Source organism: Lutjanus erythropterus, chromosome 18 (assembly GCF_056507025.1).
Source record: "Lutjanus erythropterus isolate fLutEry1 chromosome 18, fLutEry1.hap2, whole genome shotgun sequence".
Classification (NCBI taxonomy): Eukaryota; Metazoa; Chordata; class Actinopteri; order Lutjaniformes; family Lutjanidae; genus Lutjanus; species Lutjanus erythropterus.
In genome coordinates, this window is record NC_139334.1 from 13,440,723 (window position 1) to 13,459,007 (window position 18,285).

The 18,285-nt window shown below is 40.2% G+C and overlaps 1 protein-coding gene across 1 annotated transcript in view; it reads right to left on the minus strand.

Moving 5' to 3' along the window:
- Positions 1 to 16,236, minus strand: part of asap2a (ArfGAP with SH3 domain, ankyrin repeat and PH domain 2a) — a 79,085-nt gene extending 62,849 nt beyond the window's left edge. The window contains exon 1 of the mRNA XM_084743241.1: positions 15,633 to 16,236. Within this exon, the coding sequence (XP_084599367.1) occupies positions 15,633 to 15,758 (126 nt within the window). The 5' untranslated portion in view covers positions 15,759 to 16,236. The remainder of the gene's footprint in view (positions 1 to 15,632) is intronic.
- Positions 16,237 to 18,285: the final 2,049 nt, after the last annotated feature.

Genomic DNA, 18,285 nt, shown 5'->3' on the forward strand with positions numbered 1-18,285 from the left:
ATGGTTGCAGGGTTTCTCTGTTCTCTCAGACAGCTGAGATGTGTGTAGTCAGCCGGCCCCGGGGGAGGCATGGAAAAGTCCAGCATGCGAGTTCAGTGGAAGTGTGGGACAGAGAACGAAAGGGACGGGGAGGTGAGGGGGGAGGGTGCGTTTTAACTATGTCATAAGACTGTCTGACACGAGCTCATTAAGACACACAAACACACACGGTCATGTACACAGCAGCACAAAGCTGAGAAAGCTGCACAAGTAATGAAAATTTACACTGAGTCTGGGTTACACCAACAAGGATTAACTTTTAAACCACATTAAATCATGGCTTAAATTTAAATTATGTTGGAAACTTTTAAACTATCTGAAGATGAAGCAAGGTTCAATTTTAACATCTCATTAAGCCTCAGTTAAATTTAATTTTGTTGTATCAAAACTTAAAACTCCCATATAAAACGTGTTCAAATATTAACCTTAAACTTATACTTGAGGAGGTCTGGCTTTTGAAATCAAGTTCCTCAAAGAAAGTTTTTTATCTTTTTTTTTAATCTTCTATTATTTGGCCATATTGCCCCTTTAAAACAGGAAACAAGTTGTTTCCTCAAAGGAGGAGAAGATATCACTTTTTTAGTTAGCTAGCAAACAATTTAATGTTTTGTTAACTTTTTAGCTATTTAAGAACAATCATTTGTTACGGAACACAGAGCATCCAAAAGTTTAACATTTACTTTTATATTTACCACGTCCCAACAACACTGAAATCTACATGTTGCTTAAACTTTAAATCACTAGTTTTCAAATGGTGCAACAGAGCTCTGCTTAATTTTAAACCTGGATTTAGCCATTTAAAACACTAATGTTGCTAAACCATAATTAGAACTAATCTTGGATTAAATTAATTTTCTTAGTGTAACCCTGAGAGTCAATATCTATAGATCAATAAAGGTTTCATAAAGCAAAAACACTTTCAAGCAGATATTGAAACTCTCTCTGTGGTAAGAAAATAGGACTTTTTGGTTCAGTTTCTGTGCAGTTTCTTTCTGCCTGACTGCAAGTTATTCAAACATCTCATCTACCTTGAAGCCTTCTGGTATTTTATCACCGGGACACTTGGTGCTTTACTGCTCCTCAGTGAAAACTACAAAGACCACCTTTGGACCAGAGCCTCAATCGACAGCTGCCAGAAATCACACTGGGATGACAACGTCAACTGCAGTAAGTTAAGTGTTAGAGAAAACAAACTTTCATGTTAACTGCCGAGCCGTTGTTCAGGCCGTTTTACATTTTACAAGGTGAGAGACCCGGGCACAACTTTTGTTTCCCCAGACGGCTGTGGTGATAATACTTGAGTTGCAATATTTGTTTTTGTGTCTAACAGCTAGATTTACCTAATCTCCAACCTGTCACTACACAAGTTTCAAATTTACTTCAACTTTGGAGGGTTAAGTGAGGAGAGAGTGCATGAAGACATATTTGTTTTTGACTCCCTGATGAAGGTTTCTATGTTTTTAAGGTCCAGTAGGCTATTTTAAAAGAGAGCGCCTTGGAGTGCCTGTTTTTTTGTGATTTTGAGAGCACATGGATCCCTATTCAAAGAGCATCTCAAACAAACTCAGTTAACTCAGTTTGAGTACAGAGAGCGCTCCTATCCAAACATTTTTGTAGAGCTGGAACAATTATTGAAATATTAATTCAATGTTAATCCATTATTAAATGAATCATCACTGTTGCACAGCAGCTAAAACTTGGCCCAAGCTCTGAACTTGCATAAAATGACTTGTGAAGATCCCTGACACGCACAAGCTATATATATTAACACAAAATAACTTGTTCTTTGAGTAGTTTATTTAGTAAATACTTTTATACTTTTACTTAAGTGGTCAAGTGTCATATAGTAATTTTTACTTTTACCTGAGTAAATTTTAGTGGGAGTAAGAGTACTTTTACTTGAGTAAAGATTTTCAGTGCTTGACCCACTACTGCCTGAAGCACGATTAATCTTTTTTTTTTTTTTAATGACTGTGGAGACCTGATGGCGCCAGGTTTAAAACTTGTTAAAATGGTCTCTCCGACTTTGAGGGGAGTCTTTAATGAAGTTTATAAACTGGCAGGAGACTGATAAAAAAAACAAGCTGGAAGGCGGGGCTGGGAAATAAGGACCAAATGTGTTGCACTTTGGGGTGGAAAAAAAACTCCTGACTTCACCTTGGAGTCTCTTTTTGAATGCGTCACCCTCATGGTGTCAAAGCATTAGTGCCAAAGGCAAAGCGCCCAGTGGTTACCACACAGTTCTATATAGTGCGATGATGCCTGAGAGACACAGAGGGGAAAATGACCCGCTTTCTCCTGGAAAACACTGCAGCAAAACACTACAGAGAGCACGACTGTGTTGTGGGTTTGAGAGCACACTTCAGTCGCACAAAAAAAGATTCATTTTAAACAAGTCCTTTTGAACTCTGCTGGAAACTGTAGACTTGAAAAGAGTTTCATTTGACATAAACCCAGCGTGTCAATGAAACCAAGAGACAATCTGAAGGGTCTAAAACATCAAGAGTACTTCACCAAGAGGCTCTGCAGATAAAACTTGCATAAGTAACTTTTCAAACGTCAAAGTGGCTTTGGTGCTACAACTCTTGCGAATCAAAGATTTCTGTTGCGTAAAAGACAGAGAGGATCTGGGAGCATCACAACATTTGAAATTAATACACTATTACATATAGTAGGATTGGATGATCACATCTATTTTTATATCGGTCAATTGTGGTTACTCACAACTGTCATTAAACAACACACCAGGGCTGTGGTAGGAATCGGGGGTGGAATACATTACAGCTGAAATGTCAGCAGGGTCAAGAACATCTACCTTGCATAGCATAAACCACCATGTTCTGGACACATACATTACAAAAAGGTACAAAAAAGACAATACTTGCATTTTGGAACATAAAACATCAAGCTTAAACTATTCAGTTAAGTCCTGCACCAGGCCTAAGCCTGATGGGAAATGTGGGCCGTTGCTAGGCAAGGCCTTTTTTATTTTGATCACTACATCATGATCTCACACTAAACAGTGAACACAATCCTATTATAGGCTCTGATGATGTTTGAAAGAGGAAAGAAGACAAGAGGCATCATAATGAAACAAGATTACCAACAAACAGTTTACAGTCTATAACCAAAAAATGATGCGTGCAGATTATGTCTTTTATTACCGATAATCAAATAGACCATCAGATGCCAAGAGTCTGTTACACCGCAGATGACTGTGTCCTTGTCTCCGTCCAGAGAGAGAGAAGCATACTCCGGCTAGGTGTGAAATGTAAAATATATTTATTCTGTGCCTTTAGGGTATCAGCCTTGCATTGACAAAAAATTTACATGAGGTGTAAAGAAACACTTATTATTTCATGTCACAATTAGAGGCATCACAATTTTCAAAATCCATGATTCAATTTGTCTTTGGATGGATAACAGAGATGCAGGGTGTCAGATTCATGGCACAGAGATGGAAATCAGTTTTTTAAATTAGAAGGGCTTCACCTAGAGTTTACTCTAAAGATTATTTTGTATTAATAATCAAAGATTGCCAATCAGCACAAGCCTAACATAGAAAAGTACGGATTGAGTTAAAATGATAATGAGCAAAACGTCTTGACCCTAAAAATAACCTCCTTACAGCATCATACAACTGATCTAGTTTGGTCCTGGCTGAGTCAAAAGCAATCGGACCCAAGCTCCCTTGGGACCCTCCAAGGAGTTCATGTTAAAGCATTTCCCCAACAGAGAAGAAGTCTGGGTCTGTTCCCTGAGTGAAAGTGACAGCAGGACAACACAACTGTGAGGATTCACCCCTCCCACCCCACTCTGGCCCCGAGCAGAGCCAAGTGGCCAGGACTACAAATCAATGGCAGAGTTCATTAATGAAGAGGCAGGGCCTGTCAGGGAACAATAGCCGTCAACAGGAGCCGTCTCGGACAATCTGGGCCAGGACACTCTGATGGATGAGGTGAGCTCCCATTTACCCCCTGTGCCCCCCTAATGTCCAGCCCCCTAACCTCTATGTAGGCCAGAGAGCAGCCAGTTTCCTCTTTCACCTCAAGCCCCTTCACTACGCTGGACGCAGAATTTCATGATCATTTTGCTCCAGCAAGCCTCATCCCAACCAAACAGACCTACCAGGACTGACAATAACAGATCACATCACCCCGAAATTTCACCATCTGCACTAAATGGGGATAAACGGTGTATAAAAGTGAGTAAAATCATATCACATCCTCACAGTCAAAGCCCATCAGGGGATAAAGGAGATCATGACTTTGAATCGATTGGGACAGGACCGTGACCTTCGCCCCTGGCAGATCCATAGGGAGGACTCCTGCATCATAATGAGGACTGACACAGAGCCTGTCTCTGGATGATAACACAGAGCCCACTCTATACGGCCCTGGAGGCTGAGGAGACACCTCTTATTACAAACAAAGATCCCATAGGAAACACTGAGGTCCCACATATGTTGTGTTTCCAGTGCATGGTAGAGCTCATCTTGACTCCTATTTTTTTTTCCATTGTCAGAAGTTGTGGATAGTACCTGGTATCCAGTATTCTGTTATCTCCTCAGTCTAGAGCTGCATTTCCACTGCATGGTACAGCTCGATTACACTCCACTTTTTTTGTTTTCCCATTAGAGTTAGAGCCTGGTCCCTGGTACTTTTTTTGGTATCACCTTGGTTCCAAACAAGCTGCAATGACACTAAAAGCTGACATGAAAACTGCTGCTTAAAGTTAGAATCTGAGACAAGAGGTGTTCTGGTGCACGTCCTCCTCCTGAACTGTTTGTTACAAAATATGAATTCAGTACACAACAATGCAAGCTTATTCATCTAATGTAATCTAATTACCGTTCACCTCTTGGCTCGTGTACAACACAATGTCAAAAGTGTAGTACTCAGAAGTACAGGGTATCCTAATAAATTAAATAATAAATATAAGTTCATATAGTGAGCATCAAAAGTATGGACAACTCAAAAGAGATGACAGAGCTTGAGCTCCCAAATCACATGCTTGGGATGAGATTTCCCAAACTATAATCCTGCGAAGTGACCAGCATTCAAATATATGCCAACAGTACCTGAACCACAATATAAAGTTCTGGTGCACTGCTTCATTATCATTCTTAAATATAAATATATTAGGAACAGCTAAATAAGGACATTCAAGAATAATTTTCTAAAAACCAGGAGTTCTCTCTCAGGATTTGGATGAATGGTTGTAGCTGGCTTTGATTCAATGGACTTGGCCTACTCTGGTGCATTAACTACAGCAAGGCAAAGTCAGGGGACAGTGGGGACAGTGGATGTAGAGTGAGGGTGAACAGAGGAGACAGAACTGCAGTGATCCTGCCAGAAATCCCATTTCAATTATAGGAGACATTAAGCTTCTTAGGTGGTATACTAAAGACTGGCCAGAGAGTGTCTGGGGGTTTGGACTGCTCACTTTGGCCAGACTGCACATTTAGGCCATGTGTGCGTGAGAGCTTGTAGATCCATCAGTGTGTCTCTAAAGCTATTAGATGTGGCTTGTCCCTGCATCGATAATCCTACTGTCTGAAGCCTTGTTAAAACTTTCCTCCAGGCCACCTGTTGCAGGGGGGCAGCTGTTGTCCCCAGCCAGGCCACAGCCGTTCCCGCCAACCCTGCCTGGAATTTGGGGGGGGGGGGGGGGGGCAGAAGACGGCCAGGCCTTCCCTCGGCTCAGGAACTATTCCAACGTCAACACAAGCTGGCAGACTAACACACGGAGAGGAGTTACGAGAGCACGCTTGCCTTTGAGATGCACACATCAGCCATAAATTTTTGCACTTAAAGTGAGACATGTCAGCTCAAAAAAGTAGTAGAGAGCAGGTGTTTTGTTCTGCAACAACCGTTCATGCAAAGACAGAGCTGAGGCAGCTGGAAATGAGACATCATCTTGTGTTAACAGAAGATAATGGTTTATGCCACGTTAAAGCATGTACCCAAAACAACCTCAGATTAAGCTTAGCAGTGCTATAAAGAGAGACTAAGAACACTCACAGCAGGCACTCACTAACTGCTTTTAACACTCATGAGTTCATCAAGAATCTACTTACTATTTTACAAGCCCCATTACCTTGTTGTAATATACACAGACACAAGGAAAGCTAGAAACAGTCCCTGAGAACTCAGACCGAAGGCTGGTGTGAGCTGCGCAGCCGACAGTTGCCTCTGGATGCTGTGAATACCATCGCCATTCCCAGAGATTCTCCCTAATAATCGCGCAACAAAACCAAGCAGCAAGACAGAGTGCCTTACAAGTGCATAGCTGGCATACCACTGTGATGGACCTCTGTTGGGTGAAATAATAGCCAGATGGAAGACTAATGATGTCAGCTTTCAGGACCGAGTTACCACTAACCCCCCCCCCCCCAACACCAGTAATGGCCCATGAAAAGCTGATCTAGCTATAAATAACCGTTATTCATCGGCAAAAAATGAATAAACTGGACAAAGAGAAAGATATGGGACAGAGAGAGAGGCCTAGTGGCTGGGTGGGTTTCTGACACTATATAAGGGGAGGATATAGACCATGCAGAAGTGGTTTTCTCTCTAGGGATACAGGCCTATGATTAGTACAGTATTTCCACCCAAAGTACCCAGATCTTTGCTTTTCAAGGAACTAAGTTTCCTTCAGCCCAACATTGTCTCCGTCTGCTGTTTAAAGACTCACAAAAATTAGGCAAATTATTCTGCTGGCGTATGAACAAAAATGAGACAGTTGCTCCACATTGCACATCAGTTTTGGACATGGCTATAGAACAACAATGGCGCCATATAACTTAGGAATTTCCTCCTCAGCATAAATGCTCCATAAGGCGTGGACTTCATTGTCAGTCCATTTGTCTTATGCTTTCTTCAGTAACTCCATGTTGTTGTGACCAAGCACAAAAAAATAAACTGGTTTGCAGCTGCAGGTTGTTTCAAATGGTGACCAGAACAAAATGCTGCAAGTACTCAAACAACCCTACATAACCAGGCTCCTAGGTAACTGCTGACATTGTGAATTGGAGTTTCAGGCTCAGTAACTTCAGTTACAGTTACAAAGAATTAAAATTTTGTTTCTCCAAAACACCCTTTGGAGAGACGTCTTTCTCTGTTGAAGAGACCTCAAAAGGGAAGCGAACTCAAATGGGATCTTGAGCAGGCTCATTTGAAACCAGCTGAAACGGTTTGACAAAGATGATCAGCTGGCTTTCATGAAGATTTTTTGGTGCTTTGTAATGTATTACTGTTCTGTTTTGTCTGTTTTTCTATTGAGCGGTGTGTATTTAACTTATGCATGCTGTTGCTGTGGTATGTGGTATTGGTTGATGCTATGTACTTGTCCCTGCAAAAATAAGCATTATGTAAATAAACAGGGCTAGAGAGATAGGCATGCTGAAGACATCGAGTGCAGAGCTCTGCTTATTAGGCCAGGAGGGTCTGAAAGAACTTGAGGATATTTATATTCAGCAACAATAACAGGGGATGTCCAAGACTGCATTTTAAGCAAGCATTCTACCTGTCAGCTGTAAATTACAACGCACCTGTAATGTCATGAAACATTATGCGTCCGCCTGAGCAACTATATCCAGCTGACAGACTGATCAAAGGGCTACACTGCTGACAACACAAAAGCTGGTCTTGAATGTCAAGTAGTGATGGTTGTTTTGCAGCCACAGGCCCTAATACTCAGCAATCTTCTGCAGTCTGCTGTGTGAGTCAGATCTGTTGTATACCCATTGCATTCAGTTCTCAGACACTTTGAGAGAGCTGTTAACGTACAGTGATCACAATAACTGATCCACTTTAACAAAGAATAAATATACAATAAAAGCTGTAAATGCCTGCCACAAGTGCTCAATGGGCTGTAAGTGCAACGCCGTTGTATTACACAAATATACCCATCTTCATGCCTGAGCTAGAAGTGGATGCACTTGAGATTTGTTCAAGGAGACAACTCTATTGATTGCATCATTTTAGGAGTGTCTCTCTGCCCGGCAGGATTCAGTAAGTGGAGCATAAAACAGTCACAGATGCAAAAATAGACCTAAGATGACTACAATGTGTGCCAGTTTCTGGCCTCAGACAGACATCCTGCAGACATCCTCGTGAGGTTTTCTTGGTGAGACGAACGCACAGGGGCATTTTCACGCAGATCAATACTTAACACGGAGGTCAGCTCTGCCCTCGGGGCTGATCGTGCCTCCTTCAAATGGAACATGTGAGGTCATGTTTTTAACACAGAAAGTTGAGAACACAATTGGCTTTGTGTTGTAGTGGTTTAGCTTATGAAAACACTGTTGTGCATTCTGCTTTGTGCATTTCAATGTCAAAGTTGACTAGAAAAGAGAACAAATGAACTCTCAGATTCATTCTTTACTGTCCTCTGTAACAGTAATTTGTTTCACAGTCTGTACACAAAAGTAGAATTTAAAACAAGGTATAAACAAAAGAGAAAATTACAACATAAGTCTATTACCGGGCAATTTAAAGCATTTATAGCTGAGGGAATAAAACTCTTCCTAAAGCATGTTTTCCTGCAGATTGGTTGTCTGTATCTGTGGCCAGAAGGCAGGTGGGTGAAGGGTAGGTTGAGTAGGGGGCAGGGGTCATGTGCTGTGGTCAGTGCTCTGCAAGTGATGGCAGTCAGTGTCAATGAGAGCTGGCAGGAAGTGGACCAATAACACCAATTGTTTTGGAAGATACGTTAGTTATTTTCAGGAGCTTGTTTCTGTTAGTGAGGTTGAGCATGGTGAAATATGAGGTGGCGCAGTGGAGGAGGAAGGGTTCAATAATACAATACTACAAAATCAGTAACTGAACACAAAGTATGACAAAATAATTAAAATCAGGACTAGATCATAGTATTCCTAGTGTACTAGAGTATCACCTTTTGCCATTCAGATCATTTTGAACAAAACTTTGAGTGGAAAACCAATTCTTAGAGTTCTTACGTCTGAAAAGTCTGAACTTGTCAGAAGAAAGTCAACCTGCGTGTGGAAGAAGAAAAGCCATGTTTTACAGGAGCACAAAGGGGGGTCATGACCCAAATCCCAACATCCTCTTACTGGATAAACAGGTTTTTATTGCTGTGGTTTTACCAGCACACACACAAACATGTATGCACACACACACACACACACACACACAAGCTCTCCTGATGGCCTCTTAATGCCAGCAGTTTAAACTACTAGCCTAATTAAGGTTGTGTCAGATGCAATTAAGTTTAGAAAGAAGTAATTATGCAACATTTGTGAACCCATTTCTGTAAAACCGGTGAGTGCTTGAGGTTCCTCTCTCCTGTTAATGTGTTTAAAGGCCTCCTATAAACAACACAGACCGACAGAGGTCAGTTAGTTTTAAAGGTATTTTAAGAAGATGAGGTTGTAAGTGTATCAGCCGTTTTAAACAAGTGCAAGATGGTTTTGGAAATACAAAGTACTGCATACATTTTGAATCATAAATTTGGGGTAAGATGGTCTGATAAACACAGAGAGGGAGAACAGTGTCCTTAGAGAGAAGAGGAAAACTTTAACTGGAAAGAAAAGATAGCCACCAAAGCACTGACGATCTGCCAAAAAGCTCAAAACAGTGAATGTTGCCATTAATAATTGACAGAATCTGGATAAAAATTGCACTGGTGGACTGAGCTGAAAAACACATGCTGCACATAGGACATATAAAAACACAAACAATATGATACATACTGCTGTTGGCATAGTTCCATCAGGTATGATATAGTATAGTGGGTCTAATGATAAGTCAGTATTGTCCCTACCCAGTACAGCTTCAATTTTGAACATTCCCAAAATATGTTTTTATGACCTCCAACCTGTTTATAGTCCCCCAGCACAAATTCTACTTCTGTCATATTTTGAAACAATAAAATCAGTACTAAAATTTCCAGTTGAATTCTTTCCATAATGGGCATTTAGTGACTTCATGTCCCCCCGCACACATTTTTTCCTGTATTTAATCTCTGATAATAACCCCTAACTTGGATTTTGATGCATGTCTATGGTACAGATGCTTGGAGCAACCAAAAAGGACATGAAAGTCCCATTTCAGTAATCCTTTCTCACATTTCATGTACCAAAAAAAAAAATACATTATCATACATATCATATACTAAATAAGTCTTTATATATTTATTATATTATACTTTCATAAGAGATTTAGGTTTTTCATTTTAATTATATTTAAAGTTCAACAAATCCACTGGTTTTTTTTAAAGCTTTTGTCATAATCAAGCAGTTTGGCTCTATTGTTGACATACACCATGCTGTTTTTAGGTTTTACTGGTAATGATGAATCATTCACAACAGAATAGATAACAGAACAGGTAACAGAACTGAGGTGCAGAAGTTCGATGGAATTGGTACCAAAGCCATCTGGAACACCAGATTTACACATTAATCACACTTCTACTAACAAATGAATCTCTCTTGTCAACAAGCTACACCCACATGAAAAGTAACCTTGTGTCCAAATAGAACAGATGTAATAGCGATTTAGAGCGTGACCATATGAAAGGCTTTCCTCCACTCATTTTACACATCAAAGTCTGTTTACAGGTCTGGGGAAGTACTACTGCATATGTGGAAAAAAAAAAAAAAAAAAGCTGTGTAAAGCCTTCTGTGGCCCAGAGGGAGCTGCATGACGTCTGATAAATCAGCGTTGGTCGGGTCTGAAGACTACAAGTCTGCAAATAACAAAAGACCTGAGGGCTTACCAGACCTCTGTAGTTCACTCCTTATCTCTGCTTGAAGCTTCATTACCAGCCACTAGCATAACACAAATATATCTGATTCTGTTGCATCGATTTTGATGGATTTTGTTTAAAACTCCCTTGTGAAAACAGCAATGTTACAGGAGTGCAATAAAGTGATAGAGAACCATTTTGTAGTACTCACAGCTCCAAAACTACATTTGAAAAACTCTTTTCAGAAATTAAGTGGAGTAACTGGGTTGTGATTTCTGGAAAGAGACATTGAATTGTTCAGACATATTGTTTGGTTCTTTGAGCACCACAAATGAGTGCACATAATAAAATGTTTATAAAACACCTTTTTTAGCTGACAGCATTATCATATTCAGAATATTTATGCACTAAAAACAACAACAGGGCAAAAACAGTACGTGTGCAAAAATCTTGAAGTCGGCAACAAAACAGACAGCCCATTGTCAAAACTCATAGGTGCCAATTCACAAAACAAGGCATCTGAATTGATAAACCAGCCGACTGCAGCATCAGAGAACACATCGCTGCTCCAATCAGCCTGTCCTCAACTGCCAGTTCAAGGGTACAAGCTGAGAAGTGAGTACTTATATAACAAACTGCTGTTCTAGAGAATCAGCACGTTTGAAAGTCAGCACAATGCTGAAAACGGCTAAATCTGATATTTTTATTTTCATTTAGACTTGAATAGACAGTAGGACAATGTATTATTGCACTCAATGGTGAAAGGGTCGTCCTCTTGACAGTCTGTCAGATTTTTTTAACTTAATAAAACATCAGCTACTTGTTGATTCCGGTCTTATGTACATATGTAAATGTCTTTCTGTTTGTGTGTGTGTTTGAGATTCCACGCTGGCCGGCACACAATAAGTGGAAGTGTTCCCCGTGCACTGCAGTGTTTAATTGGTCAAACAGACCAAAGTGAGCGAGGTCTTGTTGTGCCAACAATAAGGCCTTGTGTTCCCTGAGCCTGAGCGTGGGGCGGTCAATGTGAAACAACAACACGCTACTCCACGTCTCTGCGACAACAATTCAGCAGCAATTCAGCTCATCTCTGAAAGGAAGCTGCTGAATTTGACTCTCAAGCCGGTGATTACTGCTAAGCTACTATTTCAAAACAGTAAAATCAACACGTGTTTGCTAACTCCTACAGGAAAAGCATTCCACACTACGCTACGCTGAAATTACTCCCAACAGCAGATTAATTGCTATTTTAAAACCAGCAGAGGATTGAATGAAACAAAGCGTAGCAATGTGTCTGTCTGACGCCCACGTGAAGCACCTGTCAGCCTGAGCAGGTGCTTGTCTGGCAGCCTGGGCCAGTGCGCCTCAAACACGGGTTAAAAATAAAGCAGAACCGACATTAGAATAGAAAGAATAGAATAAAACAGAAAGGCTTTATTGCCACTGTACAGAGCACAAGAAAATTCAGAGCTCTACTCCTGATTAGTGCATAAAGAGAAAGACACAAAGATACACAGGAGCAAAAACAATTCTCAGTAATCAAACACAGAGTCAAAAAATAAGTCAAAATTAGAATTAATGCCTCGCAGATGTAAGCCTCCAACAACCAGTCAGGTTGCCGTTTACATCCATGCCTCTCTAGACTTTGAAGGAATTTAATAAAACTTCTTGAGTGTGAAATTGAAGTTATATTCACATGTAAGATGCGAACAAATAATTTCCAGTGAGAAACAGGCTGTCTTCACTTCTTTATTTTACTATTTTTACAGAGGAATACAGAGGTCTGACCAAGAGCTGAACATTATGATGTCACAGTGATGATGACCTTAGAGCTTTTGGATATTAAATATTGTCACCTCATCATTTTGTCCTGTTAAGACATTTGCGTGAAATAAGCGTATGAATTCTTTGAGTTATGGTGAACAACATGTATTGTAACGTCACAGTGTCCTTGAACTTTGACAACTGACATGCAAATTCTAATAAGTTCATACTTAAGTCCTAGTTGACATTTGTACCAAGTTTAAAGAAATTCTCTCGAGGTGTTCCTGAGTTATCATGTTCAGAAGAGTGGGTCAGACTTGAGGTCATAGTGACGTTCGACCACCAAACTCTGATCAGTTCATCCTCGAGTCCAAATGGATGTTCGTAGCAAATTTGAAGAAAGTCCCCAAAGGCGTTCTTGAGATACTTCATTCACAAGAAGAGGACGGACGGATGGACAGACAACCCAAAAACATAACGCCTCTAATCACCACTGTTGCCGCCGTTACGACATAAAAAGTAGAATAATAAGTGAAGTAGAATTATGAATTAAGTGAACTGGAATATTAGAATAATAAGTAAAATAAATAAATCCAATGAAAATGACTCTAGAATAGGTGTATTATTGCACAAGACTGACTGCAGTAGCATGGATGATATTATGCAACAGAATAAACTGAATTATTGCACAAGAGTAACTGTAATTATTGCACTGAATAAATTTACTATTGCACCAATAGGGACGTGTACTGCACACAGATTATGTGGTTATTGCACTATGTCCAGTGGGTTTGCCCTAGAAAGACAGTCACAGACTCCAATTAGGCTACTTATCTCGTCTTAGCACATATACATTCTGATAGGGTTTTTTTTTCCAATAAAAAGGTATTAGGCATCAAATCATCTGTCTCAATCCCATTTGGACTGCAACTTAAACTTTTTCACAGCAGAAATGATCCATTTCCTCATACAACACCAAACATCTGCATGCATACCCTAACTTACAGAGCAGAGACACACTAACACACATAATACACTGAGCTGCTCATGTGGGAAATTCTATTTTTACCATCAGGCAGGGCGAGGCTCTGCCATACAGCAGCACACAAAGTAGGGAAACTATAACAAGGGAGGGAGGGAGGCGGTGGTAGTGGGCTGTCAGGGAACAAAGCGGAAGTGTCCTTCCTCCTGATGACCTGAAGAACACAAAGTGCTCTCTGTGTACATACACGGTGTGATGCAGCTGTACTTCTCCATCTATCACAGTGGGAATGAGCATTCAGACAAAACAGAGGTGATGACCACCACCGAAAAGTGGCATTTGTGTAGATGATTGTCCTTTATTTTTTTTTAACTTCCAAATTCTCTTATTTCAGCTTCCTAGATGTGAATATTTTCTGGTTGCTTTCGCCCTCCCTGACACTAAACCGAATATCACTTGGCTGTGGACAAAACAAGACATGTAAAGGTGTCACCTTGGACTGTGGGAAACAGGGATCAACATTTTTCACCTTTTTCTGTCATTTTATGAAGCAAACAACTAATCTATTAATCAAGAAAATGATCGACAGATTAAGCAGTGATGGAAATAGTCCTACTTTTTAAAATCACTTTCCACTCTATATGTTTGTACTCTACCTTATATTCTCATTCTGTTTCTCAGTATTTCTCCTGATTTTTTCTTCTCTGTGCAAAATACATTTCTTGCATGTCTGTCTGTCTTTCCCGGAGGAAGAATCCTTCTGATGTTGCTCTTTCTTTTTCCTCTATCTTTTCACCATCTGAAAGCGTCTAATTTGCGTCTAGAGATACAAGAGTTCATATGTTGTACTGATTGTAAAACCCTTTGAGCCAAATTAGTGAAAGTCCTATTTGACTTGGAGCTACATGAACATGAGTTGACTATAACTAGCTAATCACTGAGGGGACGTAACGCATTCAACTTCTTCATGAAAATATCATAGGAAAGTAATAAAAACCTTCTTCATCAAACATTTCGATAGCCGCCTGGTGGCTGGCTGCAGTATAGCTCATAAACTCCGCCCCCTCCATGTTAGCAGATGGGACAAACTGAAACATGATTACACGATGAAGCTGATGTATGTATGTTCAAGTGTTCATTACTCAGATAAGTTTGATTTGAATTAGTGCCAACTGAGCGAGCTGAGCTTTGCTCACACCTGAGTCAATCGGCTGTATGGGCAGGAACTTGATACACAGCTCCGACGGTGGTCACCACGGCGCAGGCTGTGGCTCTAAATGATGTCATCAGCGCAAGATGGCTTTACTTACATTCAGTGGGAGGAAGTGGAGACGAGTCGTCCATCTGTATTTACAGTTAGTGGTTCAAACCCCTGACTGCGAGACAGCAGTTTTGTTTTCCCTCTTCACTCTTCTGATGCCATAGAACAGTCAACTTTTTTAACTCAGGCAGTGTCTTCTTTATTTTGCGACTGTTTTCCTTAAATTTTTAAAAAAGCAATATTTCACCGTGCTTACAGTACATATCGCAATATATCACAATATGTGGAATCAAGATCCCTGCATCGTAATACATATCGTATGACCAGATCCTTGCCAAAACACAGCTCTACTGTACACATTAGATTTAAATTTAACAGTTTTTCAAATCATCATTTCTTTATCATCTTTGTTTTTTAATATTGTGATAAAAATCATATCTTGGACTTTTTGTAGTGCTATTATCATACCGTATCTTGATTTTTTGGTATAATTATATCACTAATAAATACAATAGACTTGATTATACTTGCTCTAGCTGCCCAGTCCTTGAGGGGACGGAACAAATAAAATTTCTTGATATTTTTTTATAACGACACACTGTAAGCAGGAGAGCAATAAAAGCCTTGAACAATAACTGAGCTGATTACAGTGGGTATATGGAGCATGAGGGATGAACAGAGGTGTGGTGGAGGACTTTGGGTAGAGGTGACCCCCTGTGAGCTGACATAAACTGTTGAGATTAAAACATGTTTTTACCAACTGTGTTATACCATGGAAGGATGACCTAAAAAACTCTTTTAACTGTGTGATTTTTTATTTATTTTTTATTTTTTTTTTGGCGGATTAGTGTTTCTGGTGCCCACAATCCCACTCACCTCCTCGAGAGCAGCCACTGTATTCCTGCAGTGGGACATCCTGGTGGTGAAGTTGGAGGCAGTCGGCGACTTATAATCTTCATTCGTCTCTGCCACGAACTCTGAAACTGTGATTTGGTCCGGCATAATTAATTAATCCCTTTGCCGATCAGAAGAAGAAGCACTTTCCGCAGTAAATCCCTCTCCTCGTCTGTAGAGTTTTAGCACAGAAAAGTTCACAGCAGCAGCAGCAGTAGTAGCAATGATGTCTCTGAAGGTCCCTGCGGGTAGTAAACCATCTCTGGGTATGTTGATTATGTCATTCCCTTGTTTGCTCCAGCACTATCCCGTGCAGCAGCAGCAGCAGCAGCAGCAGCGGTGTTACACGCTGCTGGCTCGTTGCCGCTCACACACACCGCGCTTTGCTACAAGGTGATGGGTGAAGGTTTTATATCCCTCCTGGCTCTCGGCCCACTACTCTATTTCCGTTCAGGTGGCCCTTCTGGTCCCAGAAGAAAGTGAGGTTTCCGCGATTATCCTCCCTCGGTGTTCCCAGACCTCCGACACACGGGGTAGGCTGGACAACTTCTTCCTCCTCGGCTCGCCCGGGGAAACAACAACCAGGCGTTTTCAACGGGAGCGCAAGAAATTGACAAAGGTAGAGGAGGGGATTCAATGGACGCTCAGTAGCCAATCGGAGACCCCAGCTGGTAATTGGGAGCCAATCAGGATTCACGGAAGGCGTGAACTCATGTCGCCTTCAAATGCTCCTCGTAAATTTAGAGACGTGTGCATTAAAGCCCTCTGCTGCCTTACTGAAAGTTTCACCAGTCAGTTGAGGCTATGCGAAAGAAATGAAGGGGATTAAAGTTAGTATGTGTAATGTTATGTAAATTTCTAAAACTTAACCAACTGATACTTTGAAATATCTCTATAATGACGGATATATGTCACTCTGTTGGTTTAAATACTCAAGTTTCAGCAAGCAAAAATGTTTGGCAGTAAAAACAGCAAAAAAAAAAGGGAGCAGATGCCCTGGTCAAAAAACACGCAGGATGGTTATAAAAAAAAAAAAAATAGATGAAATTAAAGTGATTCTGTAACCTTGTCCTTTCATCCACACTACTCACTATCATAGTGAGCTCACTATATAGTGAAGAAGAAACACTTCCAGACAGTATACTTACATCACTGCCATTGTTCTTCTTTCAGAGCAATGCATTGTGGTATATATTGCTTGGTTAGTGACCATTAGTTGTACACTACTTTTGTTTGTACACAACCATAGTCTTTTTTTCTTATTATTCTAATCTTCTTGCTAAATTCCAATTATTTGTATTTATGAAGTAAATGTAACAGCATGTCATTGATTTCTTCCTTTTAAAATAAAAAAGCTATAAGTTATTTCTGCTTTATTTATTTTATGTTCAATTTTGTTGCTCCTCTTGTCTTTTTCTGTTTGATACTACCCTTTGTTTTGTTTTTCATTGCTTTATGTATTTATGTGAACAATGCTGATGTTGTCCTTTAACACCATGTGTGTTGAAAGTTTGAAATAAAGTGGGTAAAGACTACTTTTATGTAAACCTTGTGGTCAAGTTTCTTTCTTATGTGTGAGTCTATGTTTTACAGAATTGACCAAGTGCATGTAAAACTGGGGATTTATAACATCAAATTTATTGCAGTGCTTCTAAATAAGGTCATAGTTTTTCTCTTCTTCTCCTCCTAATTGGTTTCTTTTGTCCATGTAAATATATATATTTAGGTCTAATTCTCAGTGGGGAAAAAAACCTCAAGGACTTTGTTTGGTTTAAATCTGATTTTGGTGCAGTTATATTCACCTGTGAAGGCATTAGCAGCAAAGATTTGCAGAAATTTTGCAGCATTAGGGCACAAAATTTCAAGTGTATTTTGTCCATAGTGGTAATGAGGCATAAATGCCTCATTACCATGGATAGCAACTTATAGGTTGCTATGCTTATAATATACTTCCAAAATCAATTAGCAAAGACTACCTTTCTGCTATAGTATTGGGAAGAAGACCATCAATGTTTATTTTTTCCCAAACATTGCTACACATCTGACATGATAATTTAAATAAAACATTAATCTCAAAAAAACAGGCACAGACAAAAATTGCAGCAATAGCAAAATGCATCAGTTCTTGGCAAAACTCAAACTGCTCACTCAGGCACTAATCCAGTACAGGCTATGTGTGGTACAAATATTTCCTACAGCATTTAAAAGCAGCATCTTCATTACGGCACCAGTAGTAGATTCCGTCTTAAGGTGGAGATATGAAAGGCTGTCAACTGTGTGAAAATGATGTAGCATCATAATGGAAATGTGGCTTCATGCATGTTTCTGTGCAAATGTTTGTTAATGCATGTTTTTCCCTCTGTTGCCGTGTGGCCCTGAAGACAAGTAGTAAATTCACAGTAGTTGTGACACAAATGTCATAAGTGAAAACAAATGATGTGTACAACACACTGTAGGTTTTGTGCTTATTCAGATGTTCAAAGTACCATCAACTCTGTGGCCTAAACAGTCAAGGATTCAGTCAAGAATTAACTGGGCCGGGGCCGGAGAGGTGCCAGTTTACTCACTGGGTACTGTTGCCCTTGAGCAAGGCACTGAACCACAAACTGCTCGGGATGCAGTGCTCTGCAGCAGC